At 42.1% G+C, this 18,933-nt stretch overlaps 1 protein-coding gene across 4 annotated transcripts in view; it reads left to right on the plus strand.

The window, feature by feature from the left end:
* LOC131050157 (uncharacterized) overlaps positions 1–18,601 on the plus strand; it is a 197,481-nt gene extending 178,880 nt beyond the window's left edge. For all 4 annotated transcript variants that reach the window (XM_057984331.2, XM_057984335.2, XM_057984334.2 and 1 more), the window contains one exon: positions 18,178–18,601. In XM_057984331.2, the coding sequence (XP_057840314.2) occupies positions 18,178–18,285 (108 nt within the window). In that variant the 3' untranslated portion in view covers positions 18,286–18,601. The remainder of the gene's footprint in view (positions 1–18,177) is intronic.
* The last annotated feature ends 332 nt before the right edge of the window (positions 18,602–18,933 follow it).

The raw sequence follows: 18,933 nt of genomic DNA on the forward strand, positions 1-18,933 counted from the left end.
GCCTACAAGATTGATCTTCCTTCGGACATTGGTCTCTCTAACACTTTCAATGTTTTAGATATATATGTATATAAAGGTCTTGCTACTGATGTGTGTGATGCAAGTCAAGATGACTCCAGCAGGGAAGAGATGTTACAAGACCTACCTAAGCAAGCCTAAGCTTGAAGTTGAGCATGTACTTGACAAGAGGGTGAGTAAGAAAACAAGGAGGCATACCTACTATGAGTACCTGGGCCAATGGAAGGACAAACCCTTAGAAGAAGCAACCTGGATGACAAAGCAGGCCTTGGAGAAGATTGGATACAAGGTTCCAAATCTGCCAACTCACGAGACTTGAGTTTTTCTAGCCCCGGGAGTATGGTGCAGGGCACTCTCTTGGTTCCATTTGTTGTTTGAGTGCTAGATAGGTCTTAGATCCTAGGTTGGTGTGTTGGATCAGTTTGAATCCTCTTGATGTAATAAGGAACCCATTTGTAAGGCCAATTGGCTCTAAGGTCATTTATAAACCTAGAGACTAAATTAGGCCATGGGGTTCATGAAGTATAGGAAGCATGTTGATAGGTTGATTTGAGTAGTTTTAGGCCTAGGATAGGTCTACAAAGTCCATTGGGGACTTTGGCACATCAAGTGTCAAATATGCAAAGTTGCTAAGCAACATTTCCCACCGGTTGTGGAAAAGAGGTTCCAACGGCCGTAACCATTTGAAAATTGTTATAGCCGTTGGGGGAAGGCCTATTTAGGCCTTTGGGATCATCCATGTTGGTGTTGGATGAGGTGTGAAGATTTGGTGGATTGAACAATAATAAAAACTTAGATTTCACCCAAATCTCGCCGTTTTCCGTATAGTACGGTTTGACAAAGGATTTGATTGAATGAAACTTTGAAGTGGTTGCATTGTGGTGTGAATCCAGGTTTTAATGCAAGTGGTCTGACCCCATTTGGCATAGTTTGGAGCGAGTTGTGGCCAGTTTCCAGTTTATTGAAAACTATCATTCAAAACCTTGGTTCATAAGGTTTCACTCAAGATGTGGCCCTAACTTGCAAATTCCATTGTGGAATTCCACGACGTTTTGGAAAATGCAAGTTAGGGGAGTGTACATTGAGATTCTAGAAGGGTGGAATTAGGGAGTGAGGGTTGGTGTGGTTACCACCAAGCCCTAGACTAAACAAGACAATGTGTTTAGTCTAGACTTACAATGAGGAAAGAGTAGACAGTCACCAAGGGAGTATATGGAGACCAGTTTAATGGTTGATTTAGCCCATTAGAGGACAGGGGAACATGTCCAAGTGTTGAGTTTAGTTCTGCAAACCCATCTTCAAGTAGTTGCTTTGGAAAACAAGCCTAATTAGGCCTATTAGGTCTGTATCCACAGTAGGTGCTTAGGGGTGCTAGAGCAGAGTCAAACCTCAATTTCTTGGGGTTGTATGTAAGCCCAAAAGGGTACTCAAATCTGCGAACTGTTCCAAGGGTGTTTTGGAAGAATCTTGAACAAAGTTAGAAATACCGGTCTGGCCGGGCTACTAAAACTTGGCCTAAATAGAGGGTTCTTGACCTGGGTGCACAAAGGAGGGTTCCAAACTTGATTGGAAGGATAGGGTGAGTTGTCCTAGGTGTGAAACACTCCAAACACTCCCTAGGAAGTGTCATTGATGATTGGTTGTCATTAGTGTGTGTAGAACCCTAGTTGTGGGGTTGTATTAGGCCTTGGATTAGGCATAGAGGGGTCATTTTGAGTCTTCTAACCTTCTAGTTGCCCACTCTGCATCAGTTCATTAAGGGGTTCTCTCAATTAGCAACACCACTCACTAAACTGACTAAGAAAGGTGCATTCGGTTGGTCAAGTGGGGTTCAAAATACATTTGATAAGTTCAAGCAGGTTATGAGTTCTTGTCGAGTGCTAGCTTTATTGGATTTCTCTCAACCATTTGTACTAGAGTGTGATGCAATAGGTGAGGGAATAGGAGCAGTACTCATGCAGAATAGACATCTGATTGCTTTTGAGAGTAGGAAGTTGAGAGATGTTGAGCAACTATATCGCACTTATGACAAGGAAATGCTTGCCATTATGCACACATTGGTTAGGTTCAAACGGTATTTGGTGGGTGGGAGGTTTGTGGTCAAGACAGATCACAATAGTTTGAGATACTTTCTTGAATAGAAGGACCTAAATGAGCGTTAGCAAAAGTGGGTGAGTAAGATTCAAGCCACGATTTCGATATTGAGTATGTGAAAGGAAAGAACGTGGTGGTAGATGCACTATCTAGGAGACCTACATTTTGCTGTTTGTTCATTGTGTCAGTTGATTGCAAGACTCAACTTGTGGTTGAGTACTCCAAGACTCATTTGTGTGTGAGCTTATTGATGGAAAGCTACAGGATGATAGGTATAAGGTGATTGATGACATGATATATTACAAAGATAGGATTTTTCTAGTGCCTGAATCAAAGATGACAAGTAAGATTTTGAAAGCAGTTCATGATACTCCATTGGTAGGACATCCATGTTTCTTCAAAACATATAGGTAGGTCAGAGAAATATTTTCATGGAAGGGTCTTAAGAATGATGTTCTGCAATATGTACGAGAATGCATGACTTGCCAGCAAAACAAGTTTGAGAATACAGTTCCAGCAGGATTACTTCAACAGTTACCCATCCTTGAACAGAATTGGGAGAGTATATCGATGGATTTTATTATAGGCCTTCCGAGAGTACAAAACAAGGATTGCATATTTGTGGTGGTTGACAGGTTAATGAAATATTCTCATTTCTTTGCTATCTCCGCAGACTACAATGCACCTTAGGCAGCAGATCTATTTTTTAGAGAAGTATATAGATTACACAAACTTTTGAGGAATATTGTCAGCGATCACCATAGAAGGTTCCTTAGTATATCTAGCAAGAATTGTTTAGATTGGTTGGCACTAAATTCACCCCGAGCACAAGTTACCACCCCCAGACATATGGTCAAACTAAGATCATGAATAAGTGGGTAGAAGGATATCTATGTAATTACGTGGCAGGACAAAAAAAGGCTTGGGTTAGATGGTTATATTTGGGGAAACATTGCTACATTACTACATATCACATCTCAATATGTATGGCACTTTTCAAAGCTTTGTACAAATATGATGCTATGTCTTTTGTAGACTTAGCTTTGATGACAACAAAGTTCCCAAAGCAAAAGAGTTAGTACAGGACAATCAGGATATCCTTAAGTCATTAAAGGAGAATCTACATCGTGCACATAATCAACAGAAGCTATATGCAGATAGGCATAAGATTGAGAGGGTTTTCGAGGTTGGTGACTTGGTTTACCTGCGGTTGTAGCCATATTGGCAATCCACCTTGAAAAAGAGTGGTGCAGAAAAGTTGAAACCTTGGTTCTATAGACCCTATAGGGTTAAGAGACAAGTTGGTGAGTTGGCTTATGAGCTAGAGCTGCGTGAAGGTAGCAAGATACATAATGTATTTCACGTCTCTTGCATTAAAAAGGCAGTGGCACAGCATACAACTCCTCCCAAGCTCCCACCATTGGATGAAGAAGGGAAATTAGCACTGGTGCCAAAATTTATCCTAGACACGAAAGAACGCAGATTGAGAATTATGGAAATAAAAGAATATTTGATCAAATATAGGAATCTTCCCATCGAGGACACTACATGGGAAGGTGAGTTGATATTGCAACACCCCGAATTGCATTTGCTTGAGGACAAGCAATACCGAGAAGGGGGGATTGTGATGGCCGCACGTCAGGATTGAAGCTTAAGCAAGTTAATTAGTCAATTTATAATTAAGTGGCTTAATTTCACAAGGAAAAGCCTTTAAATTATTTAAGAAATACATGATTTAACACAACACTTAATTAGCTGATTACGTCAGAGTGTTAATAAATTCGGTTGAACTGTTGGAGTTGGGGAGTTCTAATAGGGTGGCAGAGGATGATAGGGGGATGCAGAAGAGCTCTTATGAATCGAAGTCTCACATAAATACATGACTTAACACAACACTTAATTAGCTGATTAAGTCATAGTGTTAATAAATACTGTTGAATCGTTGGAGTTGGGGAGTTCTAATAGGGTGGTAGAGGATGATAGGGGGATGCAAAAGAGCTCTTATGAATCGAAGTCTCACAACAGACCATTAAGGATGTACCCCCTCATTTACTAGGAGACTTGACAAAAACCCAAGTTCTCCGTAATTGTGGAATAAGGAAGTTTGTTAGTAGCCTAAGTGGATTAAGTTGTAGCATACAGAACACCAAGATCCAAATTATAACACCAGAGCATAATAAAACATTATCATGGAACCAACAACACACAATACAGTATACCGAGATATATTCATGTAACACAGATGTATATCATATTAATCTCCACTAGAATGTGTCTCCAAATGTGCTACAAGCTTACATATAAAGAGTTTGCGGTTGGTTAGGCCATCAACTGTCAGGCAACCAACTACCCCGTAGATATAACTTAATACTATTGTTTTATTTTAATACATTACCAAAAAGCCTTATTTACTAATTAACCGGCTTACATCATCCTCCCCCAAAACTTGTCATCTTCCAGACGGCACAAAACAATAGAATAACAACAAAAACTATCTACTGAGAGGGACGAGGACGTCCCTGTTCCCATCGTGGCACGCTCTTGGAGGGTCTTCAGATCTCTTTCAGCAATGAGTTGTTTCCCCCGAGTTGCTTTAAGAAGCCTGAGTGCATCCATTCGGTCTTTCTTCGAGGCAACCAACTCCTGTTCCTTTCCCAGCCGCGTGGTTCTCTCTTGTTCCACTTCTTGTTCCAGAGCGTTGATTCTTTCTTTCAGCTCACTCTCTTGCTGTAGGGATAAGGTGTTATCTCTTTCCATTTTGCCCACTTTTCAATTCATCCCCTGGAGCTGTAAGAATGTTGTACAAAAAGTCCTCTCTATGGTAGTGAGAGCTCCCCTTACCTCCTGATCTCCTCCTGTATGCCTGCTAAGGATCTGTGGTACTCCCCAGTCTGCTACCATCTCTAGAGTTTCCTTGTCGGGGCAACCTTGGTTCCTCATTTTCTCCGAGAACTCCCTCTCACAGCCCTCTGCCATAAATGCCCATCAGTGCTTCCGTTGTTTTCACTATAGCAGGCACATCGGATCCTCGAGAATGATCTATCATCCTCTGTGTGGCTGTCCTTGTTACTTCCAACTCCGAAAGAAAATGCTGCACAACAACTTCCACCCCTCCGACACCCTCTGTTGGTGAAGACGTGCTGTGCCCTTTCCCAGTTTCTCCAATCCTCGAGCTCTCCTCATGCCGGTCAAACCCCAATGATGGTGATGGTGGTGGAACCTCTATGTCCATCTGAAATCTGGCGAGCAAGCTGTCCGTTTCGGCCTCCATGTCTGCTTGCTCTGTCCCCTTCCCCATGTCTCCTTCTGGCTCTTCTAGGTGCATTTCTTGTTCTGTGTTTCTTACATCCATGGTTGCGGGGGGGTGAGTTATCGGTGTCACTACCAATGCGATAGCTCTAGCGGCTTCCACGCCCCTGGATGTGTTTATATGGAGAGTGTGGGCCCCTGCACTATGTCTCCTCAAGTCTATTAACTGGGATGGGGTCCCTGCGACCCCTGGTACCAAGTGTGCTGTGGTGGGAATCTGTGCCAGTTTGAAAAGTACCTTTCTCCTTAATCCCCATCCTGGTACGACTGGTATGCCCCCCATATGGCTTCCTGGCTCTACCTGCGACAAACCTCCTACCTGTCCTCCTTCCTATTCCATGCCCATTGGTTCCAATGTTGCGACTTTCGGCCCTGCCCTATCCTCCTTATCACCTTTTGATCCATGCATAGTGTGACTTTGTTCCATACGGAATTCCCCTTTGTCTTCATCAGATGAAGATGAGATATATGTCTCCTCTTCCGCCGTCTCTGCCTCTTCTTCAAAGTTGTCATCTTTCTCCCCTCCATATTCCGTGCTCCTTGTAGGTTCTTGCCTTGCTTTCTTCCTGGGTGTCTTTGTGGCTACTACTGTAAAAGTGTCCAGGTGTAGCCAATAGTACATGGCTGGCTTGTAAGGCTCCACCCGATTCGAGGCCACAAAAAGTCCTCTATATTCCGGCGCCACCTGGGTTCTCAATGCTTCCAAGAAGAGGGCAATGATATGATGGGGCACATACAAGGTTTTGTGTTTAAGGAGCATGGCCTCCTTTACCCGACTGGAAAGGACCTGGCCCTAGTTGTATATTTTGCTGTTGCTCAGTCCGTACGTGAGGCGTAGCATCCATATGGCAACATCGGAGGCTCGGCTTGCTGCTGTTAGCTTACTCTTCAGGATATCCATAACGCATCTCCACTCTGGTGAGGTGATGTAGGATTTTTTCAGGCACTTTCTATTATTATTCTGCCACAAATTGTCCCATTGCTCTTCTGTGAGTGTATTACCACAGATGTGTTCCAGCAACCGCTTCATTTCTTCTGTAGAAATTCTTGCTGATGGTTTCATGGCTGAATTGCCGCTACTTGGAATTCCGAAAGCCTTCTTGAATTCCTTGGGTGCATAAGAAATGACCACTGTTTGTCCCAAATAGTCGATTACTGATCTATGCTTGTCCTGCTCATATCCATGGACCATGGCGCGCAATATGGGCTTGAATTCTTTTAAATTGAAGATAGGCATAAAAATGATTTTATCAACCTCTGCTCTCTTCAATGAATTTATTAGGGGGTGATCCTCCTCATTGCTTTCCCACCACCTCTTGCACTCACTTCCAAGAACTCCTTCAAACGTGAGGTTCTCCACGGTTAGCTGTTCTTGTGCTCTCTCTTGGCTTTTCTTGCTGGTTTCTGGCATGGCCATTGGTTGCTTGTTAGAAGTACGGGCCTTGTAATTTATGCTGTAACTTCCCGTTCTAGGGTTGCCGTGACTCCCTTTCACCATATTGTGCCTTGCTGGCGTATGCTTCTCCTTCACTGTGCAACTGTAGTGGTGGACCCCTTCGTGGCCTTGAGCTCCTTCGTCGATGTCTATACTATGGGGGTGATGGGACCAGTTTACCCCATCACTGCGTACGTTGTGACTGTGTACCCCATGGCTGGGTGCTACGTACGCCTTGGTTCGTGTATGCTGCCGTGGCCTTAGAGATAGTCACCGCGCCTGTGGTGCACAATGCAGCTAAGGCGTACATTGCGGCTGGGAGATGCATACGCTGTGGTTGGGTGCTGCGTACGCCAAGCCTTTGGCGAGGTGTTGCGTACGCCTTGGTCCGCGTACGCCCCCAATGCCCCTTCTGCCTTTATGATCGCTTTCGCCTCCCCGTATGCCCTTCATGCCACCGCATGCCTTCGTGCCACAACTTCCGCTTCCCCACTTCGCGCCACTGCTCCCCTTTGCCTCTTCGCGTACGCTGCGTCTGCCCTTCGCAGCTTCATGTACGCTCTGACTGATGCCGCGTGCGCACCCTCCTTCGGCTGTGCGTATGCTCTGCGTGGTGCGTAAGCCCTGCGCACTCCTTCGGTGTTTACCTTCCGCGACGCTACTCCTCCAAACTTCCCCTTCGTTGCCTTCGAAAGGAATTATGTGCCTTCTTGCCTGTTTATCATTTTTCTTAACATGCCAAATGCTTTTTATCCTCCACTTAGTCTTTTTCGAACCACTCCTTCCTTTATTTTGCTGGTCCCATATTAAACTTTTTATATTTTCTTTGGTCTTTATTATCTTTCTATGGCCTTCTCTTTTCATGCTTAATGTTTTTATTTGTGTTCTCTTTTTCTTTTTAATTTTTCCTTGTTTTTCCAATTCCTTTGAACCCATGCTCCTAACTTTCGTGACTTAGAGCCATCCTCGTCTTCCTTGGTCCCACATTCTGTCAAGTCATACCCCAACATATTCGCGGCAATAGTTTCTCTCTCCTGGTAGATTTTGAGTTTTGACCCATTCACTGGGTCTTTGATCGGATTGCCATCTATGGTAGATAATTTTATAGCTCCGTTTGCCCCTACTCCCTCTATTTTATAGGGCCCTAACCAACATACCCTGAACTTCCTAGGTCGGAGTTCATTCCGGCCATTGTATTTGAGCATCAACTGTCTCGGTGAAAATTTCATTTGTCTCAGGTGTTTGTCGTGCCAGAACTTCCTTCTTCTTTGGGCTACTTTTGTGGCCCATTGTGCCATTGTCCTACATTCCTCCATTTGAAGTAATGTATTCAACCGCTCCCTTAAGCTCTCCATGTCTCCCAATCGGTTTTGGACCGCTATTCTCAAGCTCGGTACAGTGTACTCTATTGGCATCACAACTTCTTGCCCATACATGAGCTGGAATGGGGTATGCCTAGTAGTGGCTTTGTAAGAAGTACGATAGGCCCACAACACCGCACCCAACCTTTCCTCCCAGTCCTCTTGTTCTACTCCACAAGTCTTGGATAGAATGGACACCAACACTTCGTTTGTTGACTCTGCTTGCCCATTGGCCCTTGGGTAGTATGAACTTGACAGCGTGTGAAAAATTCTGAATTCTATTGTCATGGTGCGTATCACCTGATTCACAAAATGTACGCCCCTATCACTGGTGACTTGTATGGGTATTTCGAACCGAGTTACGATCTGTTCATATAGAAACTTGGTGGTGCTGAGTGCCGTGTTGTCTGGAAGAGCTCTGGCTTTGGCCCATTTCGTAAGGTATTTTGTAGCCACGACTATGTATCGGCATTTGTGTGCTTTGCTTGTCCTGAGTGGCCCTACAAAATCTAGCCCCCATCTCTCAAACAACTCCTGCGGTTGGGATGGAAAAAGAGGCATAAAGTCTCGTTTGAGTGGTTTACCTGCCCTTTGGCAAGTATCACAACTTGACACCCATTCCCGTGCATATGCATAAAGTGTAGGCCACCACAACCCTGCTAGCAATATTTTTCTTGCGGTAGCATCTGGACCCATATGCCCTCTCGCTAGTCCTTCATGTGATTCCCTAAGAACCCCAGGAATTTCTTCCTTCAAGACACACCTTTGTAGTACCCCACCAGGGCCCATTTTGTACAAAAGCCTGTGGATCAGTTGGAACGTTGTGCTTTTCAGTGCCAGCTTCCTTCTTTCACTTGGGGGCATCTCCTTCGAGAATGTTTCTTTGGAGAGATATTGTCCAAGCTTCTCATACCAAGATGGTAAGAATGCTATTTGGAACAAGTGGCCATCTGGGAAATCCTCATTCACTCCTCCTTCTACGTGTTCCCTTGATTTTATTCTTGAGAGATGATTAGCCATTACATGGCTCTTTCCTGGTCGCACCACAATGTTGAAAGTAAATTTCTGAAGTAAGATCAGCCATCGACTTACTCTCCCTTGGATGACCGGTTTGTTAACCAGATACATGAGTGCTTGGTGATCCATGAAGAAGGTAAAGGGCGTGGCCAGGAGGTAGTGACAGAATTTTTGCACTGCGTACACCATCCCCAAGGCCTCTCGTTCTGTGGTGCTATAGTTTCTTTTTACTTTTGACAGTAGCTGGCTGGCAAAGTATATAGGGTGATCCAAGCTCGTGGCTCCCGCCTGTGCTAAAGTGGTGCCAATGGCAAAGTTGGAGGCATCTACATGCACATGAAATTTATTGTCCCAATTTGGGTATATTAGGATGGGTGTGCTTACAAGTCTGGATTTGAGTTCCCTGAAGGCTTCTTCTTGCTCTCTGTGCCATACAAATGGCTCCCCCTTCCTTGTGAGTTTTTCCAGCGGGAGGGAGACCTTAGCAAATCCCTTAATAAACTGCCGATAGTACCCTACATGGCCAATGAAGGATTTTACTCCTGTAACATCCATTGGGTTTTCCATTTCCATGATGACTCTTACCTTATCTGGATCAGCCTTCAACCCTGCTTTGCAGACTATATGGCCAAGTAACCTTCCTTGTGGAACGAGAAACCGACATTTCTTTGGATTGAGGGCAAGTTGTGCTCGATGACACCTTTCCATGCACTCCCCCAATACTTTCAAGTGGTCCTTCTTGCTGTATACTGACCAATCATCTAGGAATGCTTTAAAATTTCCAGTCGCCATCTTATTGAATATATGCAGTATGATCCTTTGGAATGTGGCTGGGGCGTTGCATAATCCAAATGGCATCCGATTATACGCATAAACTCCATCCTCCACAATAAATGTGGTTTTCAGCTTGTCTTCTTCTGCTATGCTGATCTGGTTGTAGCCCGGAAAGCCATCCATGAAGGAATAAATTTCGTGCCCTGCCACTTCTTCCAGTATACTATCAGTAAAAGGTATGGGGAACGGATCTTTCATAGTTACAGCATTTAAACATCTGAAGTCTACGCAGATGCGGATCTGATTCCCCTCTTTCTTGAGCGAAAAGACAATGGGTGAGACCCATTCACTGGTTTGCACCTAGAATATGATTCCGGCCTCTAACATCTTTTCTATTTCCTCTTGCACCTTTGCCGCATAATTTTTGTTCATGCGGTAGGGGCGTTTCCTTGCCGGCCTAGCCCTTGGTATTAATGGTATGCGATGTACTCATAGTTCTGGAGGCACTCCTTTCAAATCCTTATATGTCCACGCGAACACATCTTTGTATTCGAGAAATATTTTAAATGCTGCTGCCTTTAGTACGGGATCCCAATCGTCCCCCACTAGTATTACTTTTGGGTCTTTTTCTTCCCCAAGGTTAGCTTGCCGTACCTTTGGTTCCACATATTGTACGACCTCATTTTCTCCAAATTGGTGAGCCGGGGCCCCATCTACTCGGGCTTCCCCTTCCTAGTATTCGACAAATTGTGGCAGGTAGGTATTGTCTTCCTCGATCTCAAGGATCTCCAACACATTACACTCTGGGTGGAAGATTTCGTAATCCTCCATTTGCCGATGGAATAGCCCATTGATAGAACTTGTCTCGTCCTCTGAGCAATTCCCTAAGCGGAGGACTCCCTCTTCATCAGGTTCCATCTCACCATCCTCCCCCGGTGCTTCTTTCTCGGACCCAGAGTCTGAAGCCACTTCCTAACTCACTACTTGATTCTGTAGATCAATGATATATTTTTTCCCTTCACTCTCGATTGAGAGAGTGTTTTTCTTCCAATTGTGGTCCGCTTTGGCCATGATGTGCCATCCTCTTCCCAAGGGTGCATCATATCCCTTCCTTGCTAGAGATATAACCATAAAATCCAGAAAGAATTGTTGGGTTCCAATGGTTACCTTTTGTCCCATGAGTGTGCCAATTGGTTTTATCCCTTGTTGGTCTGCTCCTACTAGGTGGAATGCGGGTGGCCATAGTGTTGGTTTCTCCAAGGCCTTCCATGTCTCCTCGGGTAACACATTTATTGCTGATCCTCCATCCACAATCGTATTGGTGAGTTTGTAGTCCATGATTTCCATTTCTACTATGGCTGGTGTTCTGCCCACACCTACTGTCATCAACATGGGGTCAGTGGTCTCCTTTGAGTGGTTCCTTTCTTCCACTTCCTCCTTGTGGCTTGGCGTCTTTTCCTCCTTTCTGGTCTCCTCTACCTAGTTTATGGCTATCCGCAGTTGTGGTAGTGTCTGCAACAAATCCGCTACTCGGACCGACACGGTGGTTTGTAGCAACTGCTTTATTATGGTTGCTTCAGAGTTGGCTCGTATGGTGTTGGTGGGTTTGTGGGATATTGTCTTCCGCTGTTCCTCACTCATTTCCCATTCTACTTCCTTTTGTGCCTCCTTCAGTCTTTCCTTTTCTGTACTCGGGTCAGGGTACGTTAGTTTCCTTGCATGGGATCGAGTAATGGCCAGTACTTCTGGTTCCGACCGAACTACCTCCAACATGTTCACGCCTTTCTGTCTTGGACACTTCGCATCTTCGTGGTTGCCTGGTCCACACCATTTGCAGAGTAGCCCTCCTCCTTGTCCAACACCACTTTGGCAGTCACGTGCAAAATGGCCCCATTCGTTACACCTTCGACATTGTATCATTGGTCTGCCTTTTGCATCATGTTGGATGTGACCTCGTGAGGTATTATTATTGCTATTGTTGTTACTCCCCCTCCAACTGTTCCTATAGCCACCGGGTGATGCGTCTGAGTTTGTGTTCTTGGAGGGTGTAGTTGGTGGTGTTGCTTGTTCTTGAGTATATAGTACCTAGGCACTCCTTGCCTTCAAGTTGTAGGGGCATTCCTTAATGGAATGCCCCCACACTTGGTAGATATCACAGAAAACTTTCTTTGGGCAATTGGTTGTTGTGTGTCCCTCCAGTTTGCACTCTGTGCACCAGAGTTCCTTGCCCTCCCTACTTTCTTCCTTCTGAGTCCGCATTTCCCGCATCATCCGCCTCATATCCTTTCGGAGTGCTCGTATCGTCCGAGACTCCTCCTCGCTTTCTTGATCACCACTATCTTCATCACTTGTGCGCTTCTTACCCTTTGATGTCTTGTTCTCGCTTTCAATGTCCATGGCTCTGTTGTACGCGTCCATGAAAGTAGATGGGGTTACTACCTTCATCTTTTTCCGCAAGGATGGGTTCAGTCCCTCAATGAACCATCGCTTCTTCAAACCATTGGCTGGGGTATTGTCCATTTTTCCAATCAATTCTTTCAACCTGCGGTAGTAGGACCTTACCGTCTCACTCTTGCCCTGTTTGGTGTTGTATATTTCTGCTACGATCTCGTCATCGTCCCGAAGTAACCGAAACTCCTCCTTGAACGCCTTAGCAAGTTTTTTCCAAGTATCCTTGGAAGTGGTGGGCAGGTCCGTGTACCAGTCAATGGCAATTCCACGGAGGGTGGCTGGAAATGCTTTCAGCCAGTTGTCCTCATCATCCTCGCCATTGGCCTGCCATATGGTGACACAAGTTTTACAGTGACGGGCGGGATCCTCTGATCCTATTCCATTGAATCTGGGAAGTTTCTGCTTTTCGGGGGTATGTGCCATCTTTCTCGTACTCCCCAGGTTACTTTGGGGATTGTTGAATGACTCGGTTGGTGCGGTTGTTTGCTCCCAATTATCGCTACTCTCTATTGCCTATGGGCTGTTGTGACTCCTGTCCCACTTGTGTATGTTGTTGAGAACCTTTTGCCAGGCTCCCTCCTTCTTCAACTATCCGATAGAGTTTCAGGTGCCTCTGCAGTTGCTCCTGGATGCGCAGGGATCTCCTCACTATGTTTTCTTGGCTCCCTTCTTGCTCCTCCCAGGATTGTCATCTTCGATCTTTGTTGAGTGTATTTGGCATTAATTATTGGAACTACGGTGGTTTCGCCGCTGTGTGGAGTCCCTCTGCTCTTCTTCCCTTCGATTCCTTTCTTTGTACTGTTGGAGCACTTGTTGCCTACGTTGCTCCCTTCGTACATTCTCTCGTTCCTCGTCACGTTCGACGAGTACACGTGCCAACAACCATGGAAGACTACCCAGGAGATCATGTACTGCCTGGTTCACGTTGAGTTCCGCTCGTACTTTACCAGCGGAGACAACGCTCAGTTCCGCTTCTCGCTGTACATACCGGTCCACGGAAACGTCCCACGTGTGAATCATGTCTTGTGTCAACTGATCCTCCTTGGTTACTTCGGTGTTATCCTCTACGTCGCTGTCTGTTACCAGGATTCTTTGGTCGAATGGATGACCCATTATGCTTCCATCCCGCTAGCCTTGCCTCCTGAGACCTCCAGATTCGACTTAGGCAATGGCGCCAAAATGTTAGTAGCCTAAGTGGATTAAGTTGTAGCATATAGAACACCAAGATCCAAATTATAACACCAGAGCATAATAGAACATTATCATGGAACCAACAACACACAATATAGTATACCGAGATATATTCATGTAACATAGATGTATATCATATTAATCTCCACTAGAATGTGTCTCCAAATGTGCTACAAGCTTACATATGAAGAGTTTGCGGTTGGTTGGGCCATCAACTGTCAGACAACCAACTACCCCGTAGATATAACTTAATACTATTGTTTTATTTTAATACATTACCAAAAAGCCTTATTTACTAATTAACCGGCTTACAAAGTTGCTAATTGAATTTGATAAGTCGGAAAACTTCGCTGGACGAGCTAGGTGTATTGGAAAACGCAGACATATGCAGGGTGATAAAACATATTGCCGTGGATGTTCAAAATGAATTAAGCTATGGATCATATGTGCCTAAACAATGCAATATTTGCAACGATGGAAGATACATTATATGGAATATAGTGGAAGGTATGCACATGATCATTGGTTCAAAATGCACCATTCCTAAAAACATCGCATTCCGAGAATCAAGTCCACTGAATTTATTGATTCAGCATTTGTCATCCCATGGTAGAAGAGGAATAATTGGAATGAATGATTGAACATTACTCTGCCTAGCAATGCAGTTACATATCTGCAAATGAGAGTCCTTTGTTGTGGCGGGATCAATTGTGGTTGATGAGCAATTCCAGCAGTTGACGGGAGACAGAGATATATGGGATCCTAGCAGAGTTGGCTACAGGGGACATCATGGCTCCTGAATTCACTATTGTTCCTATGCCTAAATATTGTGGTCGCTGGTGGAAGATATATTCATATGCATGATCGACTCTAACAATAGACGGGCACGATGGATATGCAGTTGCTGGACCTGATTCTGACCACTTATTGAGGCGTGTTGAAACATAAGTTGCATATCTCAGTCTTCTTTGTAGAAAGGCTGCATTGTTGAAATCGTATATCTGTGATAAGGAGTAAAATAAAGATATTTGCATTGAATTAAAAGTTCTGGTTTAGTCTTTGGATTATCATTGGCAAACACAATTTCCAAAAACAATTTGAAATCTGGAAACCTGAAACTTTTCAAATATTTTTCACCCACAAACCTGACCGCACACACCTATCCAAGGAATGCTTTAAACTTGAAGGCCAATTCCAGTTGGGATTGTTGGGTCTCAAATCAACAGATTGGATAGGTTCCAAGGAAATGCCAACTCCTATGATCAAACCCTCCAATTGACTTGGTCAACTTATAGAGTGAACCTATTTGGTTACCAACTCTCTCACTTTAGGCTCTGCAGGACCTAGGCGGGTATACCTACTCACTAGTTGTTCCTTCAACTAATGCTTTTTATAGCAGATTTAGTGCCTTAATCTGATATCTCCTAGTCTCAGAATGGCATAAGTTTCTTAAACAGACTGATTTCAGATGTGTGTATTGATCTATGTATCTTACAAAGGTATATATGTTACACTTTGTCTAAATTACCTACTATACCTACTCTACTAATCCTAATGCTTAAAAGTAAAGGGTAATTGGTATGGTTAAAGGGTTTGTTTACAAATGATCGGTGCCTTTCCTCTTATTTGGGCTACAGAGTCTTATATTTCTTCAGGACTTATTGTGTAAACTTATGAGACAGTTTTTAAACCCACCCCCTCTCGACGAGTCTATCAGTTACTGTTTCTTATGAGTTCTACTTCAATGTCTATATTGTAAACCGCTTGAATGAATTTAACCCTAACTTTAAGAGACCATCCAAGGAAGAAATACAGGGAACAATTACAATTCACAAGTAAATCTTTTTTATCCAAATCTACAATATGAAACACAAAATTTCACTTGAAGAACACAAATAACCTTATCTCCTTTAGATAATATCACAAGCGACTGCCTTCTGAAAATATGTTAACTCTCAACACATATGAGAAAGAAAATGCAACTGGTTATTTTTGATAAAAAGTTTATAAGTACAAAATTATCTCCACCTCTTGTCTCTCTCTTTACATTTTACATCACACACATATATGTGGTTGAATGGTTTTCATACCCCTTTGGGTGAAAAGACACCCCCTTTTAAAAATAATTCCAAATCCCGAAACTGCCTTAGTTTATGTAATTAATTGTCACTTTACAAGTTGTTTAGGCATATTAGGGGTATTTTAAGGCTATTTTATGGGTATATAATGGATATATGGTCTTTAAATGATGTAAATACCCCCTTTGGTGCTTCACAGTCCATTTTTTATGCCCATTATTGTGTTTATGTTATGGTTTCATATTGTGCAACAAATATAAAACATATTACTTGTACCTATTCAACATATATATATATATATATTTTTAGAATTTTTCTTATTCCTTGTCTTGAAATTTGCAATTCTAAAAATTGCAAAATTTAGGGTTCCAACAGGGATCATCACAGTAAATCTTTTCTTCCTCTTCGGGAGTTTGCAAATTGGATTTATGGGTCAGAATACTGGAATAATTGACACAGAGATCTGCAGGTCAGCTTATTGGCACAACTATTAATAGATAGGCCTACAAGTGAGCCTACGGAATATAAGCTTTTGCATTTTATTGTTTATGTATTAATTGAGGATAGTTGCAGGTGACATGCTGGTCAGTAGGATTGGCAAATAGTGTCAAGGTGTATCTTCTAAGATGCATGTATGTATGTGCAGGTAGGAGTGAGGCAGTTTGTAACAACTAATTAAAAAAGAACGAGGGTATTGTGTATTTACTTATAGATGAAGTAATTTGAATTGACCTAAAGTGAGCAGGATTGCGGATTACTGATGTTACTCAGTGTTTTCCTTTGTGGAAAGCATATTGAATTTCCCTGCTCAAAATTAAAAATACATGTTTGGAAAAATAGAAAAGTCTAAAGCTTGTAGAAGGAATATCAGGAGTGTAGATGCTGTTAACAGATTGGAAAGTCCAATTGTAGTACATAGACATTATTTGTCCATTTTAACAAATTTTCCTTTTGTGAAAATCTTCAAGAAAATTTAATACATAATATTATAATCAGTGCAGAAAAGCCATTAAACAAAAACAGATTGCAAAAACAACCTAGCATGTACTGAAACAGAGAATCGAAATTTTACCCATATCTACCAATTATTCATAATATATAGACTAACATATCCAATTACAAAATTAAGTATCCTCTGAATTTAACCAGAACCAAGATTGTAAAAATAACAGAGCATGATGTGGATTACTCGTATTGCTTAAAACTGTACTAAATGTCATATATATGTCCCTGGGTGCCTTCTCAGTCTCTGTGAAAAGGAGAAAATACCCATACATGGGGAGTTGTCCCCAAGACTGTAGAGCACAGTTTCCGCACTGTGCTCATGTAAACATGAGTAAGCTCCTTAATCCTTAAGTTACATGTGTTTATTAAACCATTTAAGAAACTCGTGTTACATGGAACCATGTTACACGTGTTTGGTATAGCCAAGCTGACCACAAAAGCAATGCCTAAAACAATATTGCAAATGCTTTGAAAACATGTGCTTATATATCTTTTTAATTATTATGCAGTGACAAATAGTTGTGCTCTTTTCTAAGAGAAGATAAACCTAGCAAGCTGAATTGAAAACCATATTTATCTATTGAGGTTTTATTTGTCACCATGCTTATCGATGACTTTAATTGCATAAAGATGGTTATGTATTTGACATTGTTAAATATAAAAGGTAGAGGTAGTTTTTTCGTTCACAACCAAGCGAGAAACCAATTTGGTATACGAGACCCCCCTTTGTAAGCATTCCACAAGGGTATTGTTTTTTACAAATTTAGCTAATATTGTTTTAGAGATCTACAATCCTACCCAACTCTGGAAATGAGCACGTGACCCCCATTATCGAGTACTTATGCCATGCCATCAGATCAACTCAGGCAGTAGAATCTAGGATAACTGAAACAAAATGCAATAAGTTATGTCTTGTTTGTATTAAGATTCATGAAGTATTTTCTAGTAGTTATTTATTTTCTTTTAAGATGATCTCCCTTTATTTGTGTTTTGAAATTCTTTGCATGCAAGCGTTGTGCCGTGCCATGTAAATGTCATTCGCTTCTTGATTTCTCATGTTTTTAGTAAGCAATTTGAGTATTGCAAGCTCTTTTAGCAATTTCATTTTCTTGAATTACCTAATTGTCTGTTTGGGTTGTGCAGTTGTTTTCTGTCTTTTGAATATAACTAGTTACCTTCCCACTAACCATTTGTTGATTCGTTAGTATACACGAATGCTTATATTTCATTAATTTTATTCAGGTTCAACAAATTAATGAACTTCTATGAGATTTGTCATGGAATCTGGATGAAACATAATTTTGGACACTGATTCAAATTGTCAAGTAGAACCATTGTAGTTTGAGTGTGTCTTTATGTTGTTAATAAGGAGAGATAAAGTTAATTAAAAACAATTTCTCAGATCTAAATTCTTCAGTATTGACGCTTTCTTGCTCTCTTTTAGGTGGTAGTTGTACTCCCTGGACAGAGTACCCTCGACAGTTTGAAAATTCCAAGACCAATCAAGGATGTACTTAAGGGGCTAAATTGGCTGCGAAATCTTTTTGTTTAACATCTCATTTATCTCATCATGTGCTTTTCTTGTCTTGTACAGAACTCTTCGTTTAAATCTTATCATTCAAGTATGATTACTATTTTGATACCATATTTTCATGCACAATGGGAAATAAATAAATTCAAAATTGGTCTCTGAAGATCTGAGAAATGACTTGACTATTTGGCCTCTGTATAACATGAATCCTATTTCTTCCCATGATCCAACCAAGATAAGTTCAAGCAATTTTATTGTATTTGTTCTAGGAGAAAACATATGAGAATTGTTTCTTTCTAGTGTGTTATCATATTCAAGATAGATATGGTTTTATGTATACTAATGTTTTGTAAGTTCTTTGGCATGACATAAATGCATTACATATTTCTTTGGTATGTCCAATCTTCCAAAATTTGTTTATACGGTTCAACTTGAATCTTTTTATAGACGATCTACCCCTATCAACTTGACTCTTTGTAGATGTTCTACCCCTTAATAGAAGAGAATCTATATTCTTAATACTAGATATGGAAAGAACACGTCTGATAACCAAAACGTCCTATTACATAAACATAGAACTTTGATACAAGTTATTTGTTTTATGTAGTTTGGATTCTTTTATTCCTCAAATTGAAAGTATAACTATTCCACTTCAACCCTGAAGCAGAG

This window comes from Cryptomeria japonica, chromosome 3, assembly GCF_030272615.1.
Source record: "Cryptomeria japonica chromosome 3, Sugi_1.0, whole genome shotgun sequence".
NCBI lineage: Eukaryota > Viridiplantae > Streptophyta > Pinopsida > Cupressales > Cupressaceae > Cryptomeria > Cryptomeria japonica.